General features: G+C 41.3%; 1 protein-coding gene across 4 annotated transcripts in view; it reads right to left on the bottom strand.

The window, feature by feature from the left end:
• The window catches only part of LOC144977678 (zinc finger homeobox protein 4-like), a 161,226-nt gene that overhangs the window by 138,759 nt on the left and 976 nt on the right, over positions 1-21,491 (bottom strand). For all 4 annotated transcript variants that reach the window (XM_078923119.1, XM_078923120.1, XM_078923121.1 and 1 more), the window contains exon 1: positions 18,222-21,491. This exon is cut by the window's right edge and continues 976 nt beyond it. In XM_078923119.1, coding sequence (XP_078779245.1) covers positions 18,222-21,491 — 3,270 coding nt within the window. The remainder of the gene's footprint in view (positions 1-18,221) is intronic.

Below are 21,491 nucleotides of genomic sequence, written 5' to 3'. Positions count from 1 at the left end.
GATTAACGATGTCTTAGGGAATGAGATTGTAACAGGTTGTGTGTGTGTGTGTGTGTGTGTGTGTGTGTGTGGGAGAGAAAGAATGGAAGTTTATGTATGTGTGTATGTGTATGCATGTATATATGGATATGTGTGTGAATGTGCGTATACATGTATGTGTGTATATATTATGTTTGTGTGTGTGTGTGTTTACGTGTGCACCATTTCTACACATTGATTTGTGTGTTGTCATAATGTATTCATTATGATGTGTAGCGTCTTGCATATAAAAACTCATTATAAACTGCAGTGTTTTTAATGTTTGTCTATCAATCTATCAATCTATCAATCTCTCTCTCTCTCTCTCTCTCTCTCTCTCTCTCTCTCTCTCTCTCTCTCACTCTCTCTCTCTCTCTCTCTCTTTCCCTCTCTCTCACTCTCTCTCTCACTCTCTCTATCTCCATACATCGACTGTCGGTCACTCAGTCGTCTGTCTGTCTGTTTGTCTGTGTGTCTTATCTATGTAACTCCGCTCTTTATCTCCTTAGGTGATAATAATAATAATAATAATAATAATAATAATAATAATAATAATAATAATAATAATAATAATAATAATAATAATAATTCCATAAAACCAAAACAACAACAATAATAACACCAAATAAAATCAATAATAACAAAAATCACCACCACCACTAACTACCAACATCAACAACAACAACAACAACAACAACAACAACAACAACAACAACAACAACAACGATAATAAAATCCCCAAATAGCATCAAATAATATTTGCCAACGTAATGACGTAAATAACACCAAATTTACACTTCTTAATTGTAAATTCTTTAAAAAAAATAAAAATAAATAAATGTATCTTCTAATCTAATAATATTCATGACGTCAACCGGAAACCAATAATAATCTATTTTTATCTCTTACACTGTCCATGCCTTCCAATCTAAAATACATCATATATTATTACACATAGATTCTTTCAACTCCCGAAAGACTCGTCATATACATTATTATATACACTCCAGACAACCCCCCCCCCCTCCACCCCTACCTACCTCCTCCACCCCCCCCCCCCCTCATCAATCCCTCTTTTTCTTCCCTTCAAGCTACCCCCCCCCCCTCCCCCTCCTCCCCCTCGCCCACTCCAAACTCAACCTCTTACCGATTTCACCCCCAAAAATTCCACCACCCGTTAACTCTCGATGTCCATCTGACACATTCAACTCACCAGCCTGATTTCCATTTCAACAACCCCCCCCCCCCCTACCCTTCCCTTCCCCCTCCCACCCTCTTCCTTTTCCCTCCTCTATTTCTCTATTTCTATTCCAGCCTAGCCTAGCAGGCTCGCACTGATCAAAAGATAACATATATAAAAAAAATAATCTTATCTCTTTTCTCCTTTTTTGTTGTTTTTTTTTTTTGGGAAAAAAGGGGAGAGAATGAGGTTAAAGAATATAACAGTAAAACATGAATTCCGCCCCTTACTTTATCGATCCCAGACACTGATCGTCTGCTGCTCGCGACCACCAGATCAGAACACACAAATCTATAGACACACTCACACACTTACACAGACATACATACACACTAACACACACACACATACATCAAGAGAGAGTGGGGACAGACAGATTTCAGGGGATATAATTTGGAAGCAGACGACCAGACTCACCCCCCCCCCCACCCCGCCCACCCCCCAACCCCACCCCTCAACCCCACCCCTCAACCCCCGATATCCAAGACCCATCGTCGTCGCCATTACCGGAAATGCCGAAAAAGCAACAGGCGGTTGGAGGCTCGTAGGTGGCGTCTGATGCATTTCAAGTGTTGGGTTTTTAAAATTATTATTATTATCATTTCGATTCCTCATTTACGAGTACTCTGATAAATAAATAAATAAATAGAGAAATAAATAAATAAATAGGCATAAATGAATAAATAAAATAAATAAATAGATAATAAATAAATAAACAATCATATATTAAAAATTAAGAATAATTAATACAGAGAGAAGAGAGAGAAAAAAAAAAAGAGAGAGAGAGAGAGAGAGAGAGAGAGAGAGAGTGAGAGAGATGGGGGAGAGAGAGAGAGAGATAGAAAGTTAGAGACAGAGATAAAGAGATAGATAGATAGATAGATAGATAGATAGATAGATAGATAGATAGATAGATAGAGATGGAGAGAGAGAGAAAGAGAGAGAGAGAGAAAGAGAGAGAGAGAGAGAGAGAGAGAGAGAGAGAGAGAGAGGCAGGGGGAAAGAGGACAAGTTATTTAGTATATTTTTTTATTTTTTTGGTTCCCCATAATGTGTCTATGCCGTCCAATGTCCAAACTATCCCATAATTCTCTCACAATTCAATTTACATTGTTTGCTTGGGGAGAAAAATAATATAGTCTTGGGCTGGGACAAATAATTTTTAAAAATAAAGAAAAAAAAAAAGAAAAATGAAAAGAAAAAGAAAAACAACTTTTAAAAAAAGCAGAGCTAAAAATAGAATTTATATCCTATTATATGTCGAGTATTTTGACTAGTCAGCAAACCCATCGATAGTAATGATGGTGATGATGATGATGATGATGATGATGATGATGATGATGATGATGATGATGATGATGATGATGATGGTGATGATGGTGCTTGTGGCAACAGCGATAATAGTCATTACTCTAATTAGTCGTAATACAAATGGTATTATATTTTCATCCCCCCCCCCCACACACACAATCATAATATATAATGGGTGTTTATCTTCATAATTCTTTCTTCTTCTTCGAGACAATTCTAGACAATTCTACCATCCTAAGAGGGGAAATTATAAAGGACGAAAAAAGATAAAAAAAATAAAAAATTGGCGAGTTTTAATCCAATTATTTAGGAGAGTAGTCTTACATCCATCCACTAATAGCATATAGAATAGAATATAGAATTTAGTAATTCTAGTTGGGGCATCACCAAAACAAAGCAAACGAAATTATGTCATTTTAAAAAGTTTGCATCGAGTAACACAATATCATTATAACACATTTAAAGTCAACGTGTCTATTCTTCCCTTGGAAACTAGGACCAATTTTTGTCATTTCAAGTAGGAAGCTCTGGTTGTAACGGAGAATATTTAGCGTTGGTTTTGAGAGTATGTAGCAAATATAGGGGAATTGGCTGGAATCACGTAGAGTGCTCTACGACATTCCTACAGGATAACAGAATACTTCCCTGAAGATTACATCAAGGGTGAAACAACGTTGTAGGAGGAAAAACCAAATGAGGTGAGGATATATATATATATATATATATATATATATATATATATATATATATATATTTATATATATATGTTTATATATATTATAATATAATATAAACGGGGATAAACTCCTGCTCCATGGACCTTATGCCTCTGAATGTCAACTTTCCTTTTTTTTTAAAACAATAAGCAACATCTCTCAGATATCTGGCAATGTTCTGAGAAACGTGAGTCATCAATGTCTTCCCCCCCCCCCCCCCCATAAACTCTGTTGTTCTTTCAAAGATCGAAATCAAGAGACAAGTGTGTAACGCATTCCCTCTATCACATTCACTGCCCCCTACTACAAACACTAATTTAAAAAAAAACAACTTTTGTTTTAATCGACGTATACTTTTTTTCAGGTCTGATAACCCAATTCCTAATGGGCTCATTGTTGTCATGGAAATCTAAAAAAAAATAAAAAAAAATAACGTAAAATATTGTCCATTACAACAATGTTAGACTAGGCCTAAAAGTGGGTTCGGATGTCAGACCTGCATATATGTACACGTCGGTTTCAATACAAACTGAGAAGAAAATCAGAATCGAATGTGGCCTGGTGATGATCCACTAAGGTACTGATTGACACTGCAGTCGAGTGAGTTACTGTAAGGCTTATAATATTCGAAAGTGAAAGTAGAGAGGCTGAGCTAAGAATCACTAATGATAGTATGCGTGTAAATAAACTACTCACCAGTTCTGCATGCGTTCAAGTAAGTAATACCTACATACTTTTATTCGAAAGGGAAAGTCGATAGATGAAAGCCAAGACACAGGATGAATGACTATGCGGATAAGTAAAAGTAAAATACTCATAATTCTTCCCGCCAGACAAACCGTACCAACCAACACACAAAAAACCCCCCCAAAAAACAAAAAACAAACAAAGAATTTAATGTCACAATATAGAAGGAACGAAATTAACGCCATTCAGCTCTTTGTTATTATTCTTTTAGACAGCCATTCATTCTGGTGATTAGTTCTCACTAAAATCTATAAATCAGACTATACTATAAATATAAACGTTCAATATAGTTTTGTGTGTTTGTACGTTTAATCCAGTTGGCGGATGTTGTGAGTATTTTATCTAAAGGCATAGCATCAATAAATTACTAGAAGGCTGCTATAACAGACAGTATATGACGTGTAATTAACCAAACAATGAGTCTGTAAACAAAGGGTTTTATTATAACAATAAAACGTCCTTACCTTCTCCAGAAGAGACGGGAATTCCAACAGAAATAACGTATCATTCAAGAATGAAAGAATTAATAGGAACCACAATAAAATGAGATTGAAATCGTAATATTATTTTCTCTATGACTATTCACAGATGGTTTACAGTAACAGTAATATACATATTATAGCAATAATTGGTATATTGGTCCAAGAGAGAAATACTAGAACAAATGGAAAAATAAAACTTAAATAATGTCTTCAGATCTCGTTCATTTAATCTTCTGATTTTGATACTCCAATGAAAAAACCGAAAACCCCAGAAAGATCAAAGCGGTAAAATCGTTGGTAAAATCGTGAATATCATTATAATAATAATAGATCGGGTCGCATTACCACATGACTAATAAACAAAAGAGCTTTCAATATCATCTCGAGTTTACCCTCGTTCCCTCTCACCTCTCACCAACACCCCGTGATAAAACCAGGAGACGTTGGTAGTACGGACGGAGGGACGGACGGACGGACCGACGTACAGACAGACGAGAGAGGCAACAACACCACAAACCCAAATTATACGATCTCAAGATTTGGGAGGAGGGAGAAGGACGAAGTACCGAGAAGCTACGGTTGCCAGATGGCCTCGTGAATGGCCAAATTTCGCCACTCTGAGAATACCGTTTTCTATATTAATGAGTAATTTATTTTATTGAATCCCCAAAAAAAATAAAATAAAAAATAAACAATTTTTACTAGTTAAGTCGTTTATGATGGATTTTTTTAATGGTCAGAGTGTTATTATTAATTTGGCCACGCGAGGTTCAATTTGGCCACTTTTGAAGTCTTAATTGGCCACGAGAAACTGTTGCCATCTGGACGGCCTGCCTAGAATAAGGCAGAAGACGGAGAGAGAGGTTAAAAGCAAGGGGTGTGAGGTAAAGAATTAGAATAGGAAGTAAAGACCAGTAATCGTCAAGACGAATGAACGGGTTTCTGGCTGAAACGAGAAGTGATAAGAAAAAGTGCTACTGCTTCTGTTGCCTTCATCGTTATCTCTCGAAACTCTTACTATAATATTACTACTATACCGTATCGTACTGTACTGTCGTACTCTGGAAAAAACACATATTTGAAAATTTGGCCAGAAAAATCGTCCTTCAAATTAATATCGATCGATTTAAATGACCCTCGTCTTGGTAAAAAAAGAAGTCCCAGGTTTGAGAGATTTTTGTTGTTGCCAAGACGAAGGTCATTTAAATCGATCGATATTAATTTGAAGGAAGATTTTTCTGGCCAAATTTTCAAATATGGGTTTGGTTGTTTTTTTTAGAAAACGGCAATGTACTACTGTTTGATTGGTAGCTGGTGATGATGACAGTGGTGGTGGTGGTGGTGTATTATCGGTGACGGTGATAGTGGTGGTGGTGGTGGTGGTGGTGGTGTATTATCGGTGATGGTGATAGTGGTGGTGGTGGTGGTGGTGTATTATCGGTGATGGTGATAGTGGTGGTGGTGGTGGTGGTGGTGTATTATCGGTGATGGTGATAGTGGTGGTGGTGGTGGTGGTGTATTATCGGTGATGGTGGTGGTGGTGGTGGTGTATTATCGGTGACGGTGATAGTGGTGGTGGTGGTGGTGTATTATCGGTGATGGTGGTGGTGTATTATCGGTGATGGTGGTGGTGGTGGTGGTGTATTATCGGTGATGGTGGTGGTGTATTATCGGTGATGGTGGTGGTGGTGGTGGTGGTGGTGGTGTATTATCGGTGATGGTGGTGGTGTATTATCGGTGATGGTGGTGGTGGTGGTGTATTATCGGTGATGGTGGTGGTGTATTATCGGTGATGGTGGTGGTGGTGGTGGTGGTGTATTATCGGTGATGGTGATAGTGGTGGTGGTGGTGGTGTATTATCGGTGATGGTGATAGTGGTAGTGGTGGTGTTGTATTATCGGTGATGGTGGTGGTGTATTATCGGTGATGGTGATAGTGGTGGTGGTGGTGGTGGTGGTGGTGTATTATCGGTGATGGTGATAGTGGTGGTGGTGGTGGTGTATTATCGGTGACGGTGATAGTGGTGGTGGTGGTGGTGTATTATCGGTGACGGTGATAGTGGTGGTGGTGGTGGTGGTGGGGTATTATCGGTGATGGTGGTGGTGTATTATCGGTGACGGTGATAGTGGTGGTGGTGGTGGTGTATTATCGGTGACGGTGATAGTGGTGGTGGTGGTGGTGTATTATCGGTGATGGTGGTGGTGGTGGTGGTGTATTATCGGTGATGGTGGTGGTGTATTATCGGTGACGGTGATAGTGGTGGTGGTGGTGGTGTATTATCGGTGATGGTGGTGGTGGTGGTGGTGTATTATCGGTGATGGTGGTGGTGTATTATCGGTGATGGTGGTGGTGGTGGTGTGGTGGTGTATTATCGGTGATGGTGATAGTGGTGGTGGTGGTGGTGTATTATCGGTGATGGTGGTGGTGGTGGTGGTGTATTATCGGTGATGGTGGTGGTGTATTATCGGTGATGATGGTGGTGGTGGTGGTGGTGGTGTATTATCGGTGATGGTGGTGGTGGTGGTGGTGGCAGGGGTAAACCAAAACAAACGACATACGTTTTTAGAAAGGTCGAGCGGATACGACAGACGATTCTAGTTTTATTTATTCTACACAATGACGAGAAGCTTTTTAAAAAATAAATATGGCCGGAAACCTTTCTCGTCATCCCCCCCCCCCCCCAACCACCCCCCTCTCCTCCCCCCCCCCCTACCACCCCCCCCCCCCCCCCCCCCTACCACCCCCCCCACCACCTCAATTGTCAACTAATTCTAAAATCTGACAGTTCTAAAACTTCGAGGTCTCGGGTTTAATAATCTCGACTAGTTGATGAGTTTATTATGATCATTAACTTCGATCGAGACGAAATAAAATTTCTCAGACCAAAAATACCCCAAAAAAAACCCAAAAAATACCCAAAAAAAAATAAATAAATAAATAAAAAAACAAACAAACAAACAAAACAAAACAAAACAACAACAACAAAGGGAAAAAATCGTTAACTCAATAGACGGAAGTAACGCGCTCAAGGTGAGACACGAGATCCTGGATTAGACACGCTGATGAATAAACGCTGTGCCATGTCCTGTTTCTAGTTGTCTTCTGTAGATATAAATATTGTTTGTTTATCACAGTCGGAATTAACACGTTCAATGGATTATGGATATTATTAACATTGAACCAAATTAAGCCCCCCCCCCCCCCCTCTTTCTCTCTCTCATTCTCTCTCTCTCCCTCTCTCTACCTCTCCCCCTCCCTCTCTCCTTCTCTCCACCCCCATCTTTCTCTCTCTCTCTTTCTCTCTCTCTCTCCCTCTCTCTCTCCCTCTCTCTACCTCTCCCCCTCTCTCTCTCTCTCTCTCTCTCTCTCTCTCTCTGCTCTAGAAAACCAACAAATATCTTAACGCACCAACACAATTTGTTTAAAAAAGGCAATCCGTTTCTATCTACCCTGTCAGTAAGAGGCCACCGATATCACTTCCTCCCCCCCCCCCCCTTCCACCCTCTACCCCTCCACCCTACTCCCCGTTCAAATCATTATATTATTATATGATGTGATATAATATAGCGATATAGGGAAGGAAGGACATAGAATAAATTATTATCTGCCACTCTACCGCACAACGTACATAATGAGATGTCAATCAAGATAGGCAATTATACCTTCTTCTCTCTCCTTCAGTATTAGTTGTCTTCGAGAAAGACATTTATACCTTCTTCTTCTTCTTTTTCTTCTTCTTCTTCTTCTTCTTCTTCTTCTTCTTCTTCTTCTTCTTCTTCTTCTTCTTCTTCTTCTTCTTCTTCTTCTTCTTCTTCTTCTTCTTCTTCTTCTTCTTCTTCTTCTTCTTCACCATTATCTGTCTCGCCCCCCCCCCCTTCCTCTCTCACTCTCTCTGTATCTCTCTCTCGCTCTCTCTATATATATATCTCTCTTTCTTTCTTTCTTTCGCTCTCCCTGTCTCTCTCCCATATCTTTCCCTCTCTCTTTGTTACTTTCTAATTCTTTCTCTCTCTCTCTCTCTCTCTCTCTCTCTCTCTCTCTCTCTCACTCTCTCTCTATCTATCTATCTATCTATCTCCCTCTGTTTTTTTTCTCTCCCTCACCCCCGCCGCCCCGATCTCTCACCCCCTCTTCCCCCCCCTCCCTCTCTCTCTCTCTAAATCCAATATCTTTCTTCTTTGTCTCGTATTCAAATGATTATCATCGAATAAATTAGCTGTAGTTTTAACAACATTCTCTCTCCTCTCTCCAGAGATAAAACCCATTCGAATCAAATGTCTTTTAGGTGAATTCGCTACGGGTAGGAAGGAGGGGGGCGGGGGGGGGGGGAATGCATGTGTGTGTGTGGGGGGGGGAGGGGTGGGGGAGGGGTGAAGGAGGGGTGGGGGAGGGGGAGGGAGAGAGAGAGAGAGAGAGAGAGAGAGAGAGAGAGAGAGAGAGAGAGAGAGAGAGAGAGAGAGAGAGGAGAATTTCACTATAAGCCTCATTTGAATACATATCTATATGTACCACTTTTATTTTGGGGGGCCCGATAGCTCAATGGGTAGATCACTTGCTTCACACGCAAAGGGGACGGAAATCGATCCCGTGAACAGCCAAGATCTTTGGTTTTGGTTTTACATCTGTGATTGGGTAGCTGGGTCTGTTAGGTCTGGCGGAATGTTCTTTGCGATAATAGACTGTCGTCCTAGCCAACGGATAGCAAGCAATTGTTATAGTCCAGTTGACATCTCAGAGTCCGGGATAAACCACCACAATTTCCCCCACCACCACCACCACCACCACCACCACCTTGCCACCACCACCACCACCACCACCACTACCACCATTACCACCACCACTACCACCACTACCACCACCACCACCACAACCACTACAACCACAATTTCGACCCCCCCCCCCCCCCCCCCCCCCATTATCCTGACCCCAGCATACAATGTACCGTAAAGGGACATTCCTCGCTAATCACCCCCAATGCCCGTCACATTCATTGCCAAACCAAACCATCACAATATTCCATCCATTTTCATCCGTCACTGACCCGGGGTAGTCACACACACACACACACACACACACACAGACACACACACACACTCACATATATATAATACAACATCATTTTTTTTTAACTAAATGCTAAGGCAAGAAAAAACACTTCAATTTTATTTCTCATCAGGTGAGATATCAATCAACCCCCCCCCCCCATTCTCCCCCCCCCCCCTCCCCACTCCCACTCCCCACTCTCTACCCCCCCCCCACCCAGTTTCGATGTTTACACTACGCATAACATTATTTTCTATTCAAACTCCTTAGGTCCTTTATCTATCACCGACTATCTCTCTCCCCCCTCCCCCCCCCCACCACCTATCCCCCAAACCCCCTTCCCTCGCCTTTAAAAGACAAAAATACTACACAAGTTCTTTTACTCTTGACTTTTCAATGGCATGTTTTCCTCATTGAATTCATATCGCTAGTGTGTGCATGAAAACAACAATAACAACAACTATAACAACAATAATAACAACAATAACAACGACAACAACATCACCAACAACAACAACATTAATCATAACAATAACACCACCACCACCAACAGCAACAATAACAACAACAACAACAACAATAACCATAACAATAACACCACCACCACCACCAACAGCTTCCCAAAACCAAATAAAACAAAGAACCCCCCCCCCCCCCCCCCCCTAAAAAAACAAACAAACAAAAAAACCAAAAAAAAAACACTATTGTCCCATAATGCATTCTAATAAATAAACCCATTGTTAAACAAAACAAAACCCACGATAAATAACCAACCCATAAAAAAATAATACAAAAATAAAATAAAACACCAATAGACTGAATTTAACGTAAAAAAATAAAAATAAATGACAGATTATTGCAGAGAAGAAGACAAAAATAAGACCAGCAATTCTTATTTATTTATTTATTTATTTATTTATTCATTTATGTTTTTAATTTTTAATTTTTTAAACTTTGTTTGTTCCATCCAGTTTTTTTTTTTAAGCCATTGATGAAAACTAGAATTTTCTCCGCTTGCGATTTACCTGGAAATGAGATTGAACCGAAATGATAACATTGGAAGCTTGAAAGTTGATAAAGAAACGAACACCGAATTACAAGCGATTCAACAGCCGACATCTCATCAAGGCTGTTATGTGTGTGGAAAGGGGAAATAACCTTTTTATTTATTTTAAGCGGAAAAAAAAGGAGAATATTATTTTTTGAGGCAAGGGAGATAACCGGGGAAATAAAAGTTCGATGTCAAGTCGGATGGACTGGAAAGAGTGATCAAGGGATTACGGTAAAATCGAGCTGTTCGAAATAATATAGGGAGGGAGATAGATAGGTAGATAGGTAGATAGATAGGTAGATAGATAGATAGATAGATAGATAGAGGGAGAGAGAGAGAGAGAGAGAGAGAGAGAGATAGATAGATAGACAGACAGATAGATAGATAGATAGATAGATAGATAGATAGATAGATAGATAGATAGATAGTTAGTTGGATGGATGGATGGATAGATAGACAGATAGATAGATAGATAGATAGAGATAGAGAGAGAGTGAGAGAGAGAGAGAGAGAGAGAGAGAGTAATTAATGTATCTTTTATAGATCTTCCTGAGCCTTTTATCCAAACAGAAGTGCTGTCAATCTAAACAAGAAACCCATCTGGACACAAACAACTGGCCACATTGACCAGAAAAAAAGGTGCCAAACGTAATTAACTTTGGCTTGGACTTTTTATAGATGGAATTTTCTTAGTTTTCTTTTTTAGTTCTTTTCCCATTATCTAGCTAAATCAGCCTCGTCCGGTATCTGTCGCTATCAAACTGTGGAGTTAAAGGTGAAATAATTATAATAATAAAAATAAAACTATCTTCAGTCAAACAAATTCCTCATTCTTTATTATGTTTATCCTTCTCTTCAGCTGTTGCTTTGTTTCAAATGTCATTAGTATTTCTCACTGATTCTTCACACCCCCTCCCCCTCCTCTCCCCTTCCCGTTCTCTCCCCCGTCCCTCTTTATCTTTTTTATTTTTTCTTTTCATTTTATCATTCTAGTTAGTTTAACGGGCGTTGATTCTAATTTCATCGGCAGCAGACGTTGCTTTTACGGTAGATGGAATGTTTGTCGTGCATGCAAAGGTTAAGAGTTCGAATCCGCTAAAGTGTTTTTAAGAAATTCTTCTACCTCCGCCCCCTTCAGTCTGTATCTCTTTTCACTTAAATATAATAAGATATTATAGCTTTGATTTTCTTGGTAGAGCGTCGATTCGACATGTAAGCTCTATAGGTTCGAGTCCGGAAATCATTGACACTCATTTTCTTCTAATTTATCTTTCATTCTTTGTCGAACTAGTCAGGAGTGATTGGGTAGCTGGTTACTTAACATCTGGCGGAAAGTATTTTGCGGAACGCGGAAGCCCCAATAATTAAATGTATGAATAGATAATACAACAACAACAACACAAAAAACACCCAAAAAAACAATAAAAACCAAACCAAGAAATGGACGAAAAAGAAAAAAAGAAATTGAAAATACAACAAAAGTGATAACAATAAACAAAAAAAAAAAAGACCAAACCCCCCCCCCCCCCCCCCCCCCCACAAAAAAAAAACAAAAAAAAACAAACAAACAAAAAAAAAACATACGAAACAAAACAAAAAAATAACAAAGCAAAAACCAAACAAACCCAAACCAATTCAACCAACCATCTAACAACACCTCTTCAGCCCACTTTGTTACATCCAAACTCCCTGACACGAATATCGGTACTCAGAATTATTACAACTCGAGTACTTTCTCCCTTTCCCCCAGCCCGCCGACCTCCCACCTCCCGCTGTGTGTACTCGATGACCAGACCAGCCAGTGAATGGCGAATGGGCACGACACTTCACTGTTTCTGACACTAAAACTGACAACTTGTAATCTCCCACCTCCCGCTGTGTGTACTCGATGACCAGACCAGCCAGTGAATGGCGAATGGGCACACTTCACTGTTTCTGACACTGAAACTGACAACTTGTAACCTCCCACCTCCCGCTGTGTGTACTCGATGACCAGACCAGCCAGTGAATGGCGAATGGGCACACTTCACTGTTTCTGACACTAAAACTGACAACTTGTAACCTCCCACCTCCTGCTGTGTGTACTCGATGACCAGACCAGCCAGTGAATGGCGAATGGGCACACTTCACTGTTTCTGACACTAAAACTGACAACTTGTAACCTCCCACCTCCCGCTGTGTGTACTCGATGACCAGACCAGCCAGTGAATGGCGAATGGGCACACTTCACTGTTTCTGACACTAAAACTGACAACTTGTAACCTCCCACCTCCCGCTGTGTGTACTCGATGACCAGACCAGCCAGTGAATGGCGAATGGGCACACTTCACTGTTTCTGACACTAAAACTGACAACTTGTAACCTCCCACCTCCCGCTGTGTGTACTCCATGACCAGACCAGCAAGTGAATGGCGAATGGGCACACTTCACTGTTTCTGACACTAAAACTGACAACTTGTAACCTCCCACCTCCCGCTGTGTGTACTCGATGACCAGACCAGCCAGTGAATGGCGAATGGGCACACTTCACTGTTTCTGACACTAAAACTGACAACTTGTAACCTCCCACCTCCCGCTGTGTGTACTCGATGACCAGACCAGCCAGTGAATGGCGAATGGGCACACTTCACTGTTTCTGACACTAAAACTGACAACTTGTAACCTCCCACCTCCCGCTGTGTGTACTCGATGACCAGACCAGCCAGTGAATGGCGAATGGGCACACTTCACTGTTTCTGACACTAAAACCAGACCAGCCAGTGAATGGCGAATGGGCACACTTCACTGTTTCTGACACTAAAACCAGACCAGCCAGTGAATGGCGAATGGGCACACTTCACTGTTTCTGACACTAAAACCAGACCAGCCAGTGAATGGCGAATGGGCACACTTCACTGTTTCTGACACTAAAACCAGACCAGCCAGTGAAAGGCGAATGGCACACTTCACTGTTTCTGACACTAAAACCAGACCAGCCAGTGAAAGGCGAATGGGCACACTTCACTGTTTCTGACACTAAAACCAGACCAGCCAGTGAAAGGCGAATGGGCACACTTCACTGTTTCTGACACTAAAACCAGACCAGCCAGTGAAAGGCGAATGGGCACACTTCACTGTTTCTGACACTAAAACCAGACCAGCCAGTGAATGGCGAATGGGCACACTTCACTGTTTCTGACACTAAAACCAGACCAGCCAGTGAATGGCGAATGGGCACGACACTTCACTGTTTCTGACACTAAAACCAGACCAGCCAGTGAATGGCGAATGGGCACGACACTTCACTGTTTCTGACACTAAAACTGACAACTTGTAATATTTATTAGATTTCATGGATTCGCCCAGCCACATTAAGTCCGACTACCTTTTCTTTTTATTCAAACATTGAGTCAAAGATAATTTGATTGGAGTAAAAACAATCGCTGAAGGAATACAGATAGCACGTCGTTAATAACGTTATCATCATCATCGTCATCATCATCATCATCATCATCATCATCATCATCATCATCATCATCATCATCATCATCATCATCATCATCATCATCATTATCATCATTATCATCATCATCATCATCATCATCATCATCATCATGGTGGTGATGATGATGATGATGATGATGATGATGATGATGATGATGATGATGATGATGATGATGATGATCAACACCACCACCACCCCCACCATCACAACCTTACCATCGCCCATAAGCCAAAGACAAAGGAAGAGAGGCGGAGGGCTACATAATACATATCTCGTGTATATATTGGGATTTGACCTTTAAACAACCATCCTGACTACTTCTACCTCTTGTCATAAATTACTGGAATCTTCGTGAGCACTCAGAATGGGGGAAAGAATCGACAAAAAAACTCATCCACTCCACCCAGGGGTGCCAAGTGGAAATGTAGAAAAGGGCTTAATAATACATTATAAAATCATTATGTCTGACAGTCAAGTTGACAATATCACGATTTTTGACCGATTTTGTCAACAATAATAAGTGGTCTCCGTTTATAAGCACAGTCATCGGGAATCAGGCAGAGCGTGCTTATGGCGGCTGTGGTCTAGTGCTATGACACCTTGCTTTCAGATCGAAAGGTCCTGGGTTCGAGCCTCGCTCGGCGCTTAGTTGAGTCCTTGGAAAAGGCTCGTAACTCACATTCTCTCACCATTCTCAGGTGTAAAATGAGTACCTGGCCGTTAACACCGTTGTCTATGTCCGCAAAAATTGTAATATCGCATAACAGGCATCATGATCGTCCTACATGTTAAGTGTTACTGTTTGTTAGGGACCCTTTTTAAAGCACATTGAGATTGAGCACGTTTTGTGGATATTGCGCTATATAAAATGCTTTAGCTTAAATGCTCTAAATTCAGATTTTTATTTATTGCTAAGTCTATGCTCAATACTCATAATATTACAATATTATTATAAGACATGTCACGGGTTAGCCCTATACACAAAAGTCTTGGTGCGTTTTACTCTTGTAAAGGTCAAAGGGCAACACACACCAAAAAACAACACAGGATATTAGACTGGCTGAAAGAAGAAACATCTTTACAATATTATTTGATGTGTCCATCAAAAACAGCCTGCCTGGCACTGAAAAGAAACATTCCTAACTGCTCCGCAATGCTCTAGGGAAAAACAAGTTTTCAAGTATTTGGTCAGAAAACTCAGCCCTCAATTAAATATCAATCGATTAAAATGAACCGCTCGTTGTCAAAGAAACTCTTAAACCTTGGAGTTCAGGGAAGTCCCAGGTGTGAGAGTTTTTGACAATTGACAAGATGGAGGACAATTCAATTTTAATCGATGGATACATTTTAATGAAGGACGATTCTTCTGGCCTAAATTTATAAAGAAAAAAAATCTGTTTATTCAGAGTACAACGGTTTTCAACTGATTGTCCGGAGTTTGAAGGGGAAAAGGGGAGAGGGGGGGGGGGTGGGGGAGGTGGGGGGGGGGGGGGGGGGGGGGAGGAGGGAGAGAGGGGAGAGAGAGAGAGGGGGGGGGGCAGGAACACAATACCCAAATAAAAAGGATAGATTTTAATTACAATGTTTGGACGTATTGTAGTCTATAGGCAAGCTGCGACAGCTTGTTGCATTCATTCAATGGAAGTCCAAAGAGTGTCCTTAGACCTTAGTTTCGTGCTTTGACTGTTGAAACGACTATGGTATGTCTGATCCTTTTGTCAAAGGCCACAGGGTGTTGGGGGGTCAAGGTTACGGGGTTTTGATTAATAATTATTTGATTTTGTCGTGAGAATGCTCGACCATAACATAATTCTTTAAAATGCCCGTAGATGTATAATGATAAATACCTTAGATATTCGAGAACAAGAGAGTGGATTGTAGGTAAATGGAGTTTGTCCTCGGCGTCCGGCGTGCAGTGAGGGCAATACTACAATATTGGCCCTTGAACATTGGTAAACATTAAATAATAAATAAAAAACGCTATTTATGTTCTGCCTTACTCTGGAAAAACCCATATTTAAAAATTTGGCCAGAAAACTCGTCCTTCAAATATCGATCGATTTAAATTACCCTCTTCTTGGTTTAAAACTCTCAAACCCGGGACTTCCCTTCCCGATGAGATTTGGGAGTGTTTTTTTTTTCTCCAAGATGAGCGTCACTTAAACCGATCGATATTTGAAGGACGAGTTTTATGGACACATTTTTCAGACCTGACTACTGATACGAACATTTTCGTAGAACTCCGAATTTTCAGGTCCTATTTGACAATTGTTTAAATATCTTTTATTCAATATAAAGTTATTGATAACGAAGTTTTGTTGTTAGAATTGGTATATAAATGAGTTTAAACCTTTAATTTAATGTATTAAAACACAAATTGATCATTTTAAAAAGTGTTTATAATGTCAACTGTGTTAAAATCCCTGAAAATTACGATTTATTTCAAATTGGCAGGTCTGTATTTGTAATACATGTCTGTCCGGACTATCTACGACATTTTACTGGTTACAGACAGTTCTAGTTTTGGACAATGATTACAGCCTTTGGAACTCAGTGTCATTCCCGCTATAAATAGTCTTTTTTTTTTTTTGGTTCATCCCGACATAAGTCTGATCAGAGAATATAAGTCAGAAATAATGAATGAATGAATGAATAAATGAATAAAAGAATGAATGAATGGATGGATGAATAAATAAATGAATGAATGAATGAATGAATGAATGAATGCTAATGGCGTATCAAGTATGTAAATAAACACAAACCTCTTTAATGCCTCTCCCATTATCATCTTGCTTTCATCACAGAGAATTGATTGATCGTCAAAGGTATCAAGTTACAGCCTACTTCCACCCCCCCCCCCCTCTTCCCTCCTCTAAAACTGCTATTCACCCATGACACAAGTATACTTTTGAAATAGATATACAACATACAAATCTATATAATATACAATAATATACTGTGTATATCTCCAGTGCTATTTCAATACAAACAAACCATTCTGTCTTGTTACTTAGGCATCGGTGTATTAAACACACTGTGCTAATTTTTAAAAATTTTCAATTTTAAGGCGAATTTGGTATTCTGTACCTATTTGTGTAATCGGCGATACAGTACCTAATACTTCAAACTTCGGATACTATTAAGAATATAGACATGCTATTTCAAAAGCTTAACTCATGAAATCCCCCCCCCCCCCCGACAATCCTCCCTCTCTCCTCTCCTCTCTCTCTCTCTCTCTCTCTCTCTCTCTCTCTCTCTCAAATACACATCGAAAGCATTCACGGGCGTCGGTTGTATCCAATCAGAACATTGTTAGAGTTCAAGCTACCCAGGCTCCATTAAGTCGTTGAATCGTTGAGTCATTTAGGAATAGACTATGGACATCTCACATCCCAAAATACGTTGACACATCATTGTGAAGCGTCAAATGTTCATTTGTGTGTGTGTGTGTATGTGTGTGTGTGTGAGTGTGTGTGTATGTGTGTGGCCTATATTATCTTTCGATGTCTATCTCTCTCGTCAGCTGGAGATAACTGGCTGACCAGGCCTGGTTGGGAAATGGTAATAGACACCCCCTTTGTTATGGTAAACATTAATCTCTATTTGATATTTAATGCCTTGTTATAGTCGTGGGACAGAATGGCAGGGGTTGTGGGTAAAGAGGGGGGGGGGGGGGGGGGGGGATGGAAGGCGAGGAAGAGGGGGGGGGGGGCAGCTTTATGTTAAAGAATGTAAACGTACTAGAGTTTAAATTTTGACGAATAGATACCCTGGACAATAACATTTAGACAAATTATGGCCCTTCGTGACATGTGGAAAGTAACAAGCCAGAAAGAGAGAGAGAGAGAGAGAGGGGGGGGGGGGGGGGGGGAGAGAGAAAGGGAGATAGAGTGAGTGTGAGAGAGAAAGGCAGACAGATATATATATATATATATATATATATATATATATATATATATATATATATATATATATATATATATATATAGAGAGAGAGAGAGAGAGAGAGAGAGAGAGCAGACTTTTATTTTTCTTATTCCATTTTAGGAGACCTCTGATACATCAGCACATCAGGACATAATAAGTGTGTCAGAAACAGGACAGGATAGGGTGTCAGATAAACACTTACCTGTATCTTCAAATTCAATGTCCTCTCCCTCGGAAAATTCCTTCAGGAGATACACGTCGAATATGGATACTTGACCTTGAGGGATGACAGTCTGTTTGCGCATGTGTCTTGGAGACTTGGAGTGCATGACCAGAGCTTGTTTGGTTCGCAGATTGGACGCGCAGATGTTGCAGTGATAGTAACGAGTTGATCCAGGGCTAGGCGGAGGTGTGGCTCGCTCTAGAAGTTGCAAATGCCTGAAGAGCTGCCCACATGCCTCGTGCTGGATGGTGCTGATGTGCAACTGCATCTTGTGAATGGAATTGGCGTAGTAAGAACACGCGTTACAATAAATGTGCATCAGTGGTCCAGGTTGGTTCATTTTCCATTCGTTTTCAGGCCCTCCTTCCTGCATGTGCAGCACCAACTGTAATTTTTGTAAATGCTTGTCCGTTTTACAATGTAGTTGAAAATTGGCTTTGAGGTGCGTTTTGTAAGTGCACAGGTTACAGTGATAAGTTCCCTGTGAAACGGTGACGAATGCGTCGTTACTGGCAGTTTTCGTTCGGTCGTACTGGATGTGATTGTAAACGTTCTCCATAGAGTCTGAACTGTATTTGTTACATATACAACACTGGAAGAGTTTGCTGGCGTCTTGGTTTTGTGTGCCTCCCAGCCAGTCATCAGCAACGCCGTTTTCGTTGTTGAAGTTTACCGCTAAGTCGAAGCCAGAGGGAGGGTGGTTGGCGGCAGCCGCTGACATGAGCATTGCAGCCTGTTCGTAAGAGAACATACTGGCTGCAGACATCTGCGATCCGAGGAGAGCGAGTCTGGCTGAAGAATCTTGCTGACTGAGCGCAAGGAGCTGGTTCATCTGGGACATTTGGTGGATGGTCATGTCTTGGTGGAGGTGGTTCAGACTTTTGCTCATGGCCAGCATGTTGTGGGTGTGCTTCTCGCTTGTCATGTGAATACGAAGATTACGAGCGACTGTTGTCTCGTAGCTGCAAACATCGCAACGGAAAGATTGCTTGCTTTTAGACTTTTTGTACTGAGATTCATCCTGTTGTTGTTGTTGCTGTTGCTGTTGATGATGCTGTAATAATTGTTGTTGCTGATGGTGATGCTGCTGCTGTTGTTGTTGGAGTTGTTGTTGCTGTTGTTGCTGTTGTTGCTGTTGATGCTGATGCTGCTGCTGCTGTTGTTGATGATGAAAGACAGAGGCAGCAGAGGCGGGAGCTGCAGACGTCGACGACGTGGATGAAGATGATGGGGGCAGAGACTGAGATACCTGTTGTTGTTGTTGTTGTTGGTTAGCCTGTGCCTGCAACTGTTGCATCTTGATCTCCGCGTTACCCGTGGCCAGGTCCTGCATGTTGTTGATGTGTTTGTCTGACTGCATGTGGATGCTTAGGTTACCCTTGGTAGTCGTTGAATAATTACACACTTCGCATCTATACGGTTTATATCCACAAGAATACGATTCACCTCTGGCGAGCCGAGGGTGGGGCTGGTTGGTCAGGCAATACACACACTGGGCGTCGCTGTCGGGGTGCTTTTCTTTCATGTGGATCTCTAGAGTTTCCTGGTATTTGTAGTGCCAGTTGCATTTTGGGCATTTCAGAGTTTTACAAGAATTTCTAGAATGAGAGGCGTTAATATGACCTCCGAAAGGTTGAGGCGCCCCAATAAACATATCACATTTAGCACAGTCGATCCCCTGTATTCTCCCGTGAGGATGCTCGTCACATGATCCAAGAAAATGAGGTAGAGCCATCGTTAGAGGAGGCATGGATGGTGTAGTAACCGACGAGGAGGATGGTGGAAGATGTGACGACGACGTTGACGATGACGACGGCAAAGAGGAAGATGACGGTTGGCCTTGAAGATTTGGGTTAGTCGGTGCGAATGCATCTGTGGTATATTTAGCATTAGTGGCGTGAGGTAGAGACGAAGATTGCTGTTTGGGAGACGGCGGGATTGGAGGTGAGGCGGGTATTGTAATCACTGAAGAGGCAGACGGCGATGTTGTAGCGTTGGCATTGCTCGGATGGACTCCCCTCCCTGTTCCCAACGTCACTCCCTCTCCGGCTATTAGCAATGGAGGCATGGACATTTGAGGTTTATAGCTGGCACCGTCTTTATTCAAAACAGAACGCTCAGATTTCATCTTTGCTTGGAGTGCGCCATTGTCGTTGAAGGGATACAAGTCCCCTCTTCCAATCAATGCACGATGACCGCTTAATCCACCAAGGTTTGCGTTGGTTAAACGCATTCCATTTGGAAATCGCTCTGGTAGGTTGAAAATGCTGTAATCTGATGATGGTCTCTCTGGGCTGAGGATGTCTGGACTTTGAGGCTCAACTCTATGATCACGTGATGACGTGAATATTTGTAACCCGTGCATGTTATCGGATTCTTTGCATGGTCGTAGTACGGCGACCACGGGCGTCCTTGAATGTCCAACGCAATGGAGAATTGAGGAGACGTTGGGAATTTCCAGGACAGCTTGTTCCACGGGGTTGATGTCCACAGAATGTTTCTCCGAGACGTGATTGATGAAGAACGTTGCTGAATTTAGCAAAACTTTGCACAGGACGCAAAAGCGGATACATTTATTATTTTCCAGAAAAGATTTCTTGATTGATTCTATAATGCTTAGCAGGTAGTTGGGGTTAGACGGGGCAAAGTTGTAAACGTTACACATAAATGCTTTTCGGTTTTTCAATGATGATGAGGACGATGATGATGACCGAGAATCTCCATGACTTGAATCTATAAGTTGTGAAGATTCGCTTGTACTGGAAGGAACAAACACAATTTTTAATATCCGAGGCAAGGGTTCAGAAATGTCATCTATGAGCCTTTCGTTACCAACGGTTATTGCTTTTTCACTGAGGTGGACCTCGAGCTGGGCTAGACTTTCTCCACAATCACTGCCCTCGATAACGTACAAATTCCCATCGTGGTTGTAAACAAGCGAGCAGTCAAGGTTAAATTTGCCCTGTTTATCTAGAGCAAAGTCGTTCATTTTACTGTTTCTTTGGGTATACTGAGAACGTTTGAGATTCAAACTACTGAAGGGATTCGATCTGTGGGCGGATGGACACTCGTGATCCATGTAATGCTGGATGTTGTTGAAGACGCCATTACACTCGGCACACTCGATTTGCTCATTGTCCTCTTCTTCCTCCATCTCCTCTTCCTCCTCTTGATCCATCTGGTCAACCTCCACGTCACATCCTCCAAATTTCCCATCCATCGAATCATCTTCAATTCGTTTTCCTCGAG

Source organism: Berghia stephanieae, chromosome 7, assembly GCF_034508935.2.
Source record: "Berghia stephanieae isolate SIO BIC M18660-M18661 chromosome 7, UCSD_Bste_1.3, whole genome shotgun sequence".
Classification (NCBI taxonomy): domain Eukaryota; kingdom Metazoa; phylum Mollusca; class Gastropoda; order Nudibranchia; family Aeolidiidae; genus Berghia; species Berghia stephanieae.
Note: the sequence above shows the minus strand (reverse complement) of the source record. Positions and strands in the feature narration are given on the sequence as shown.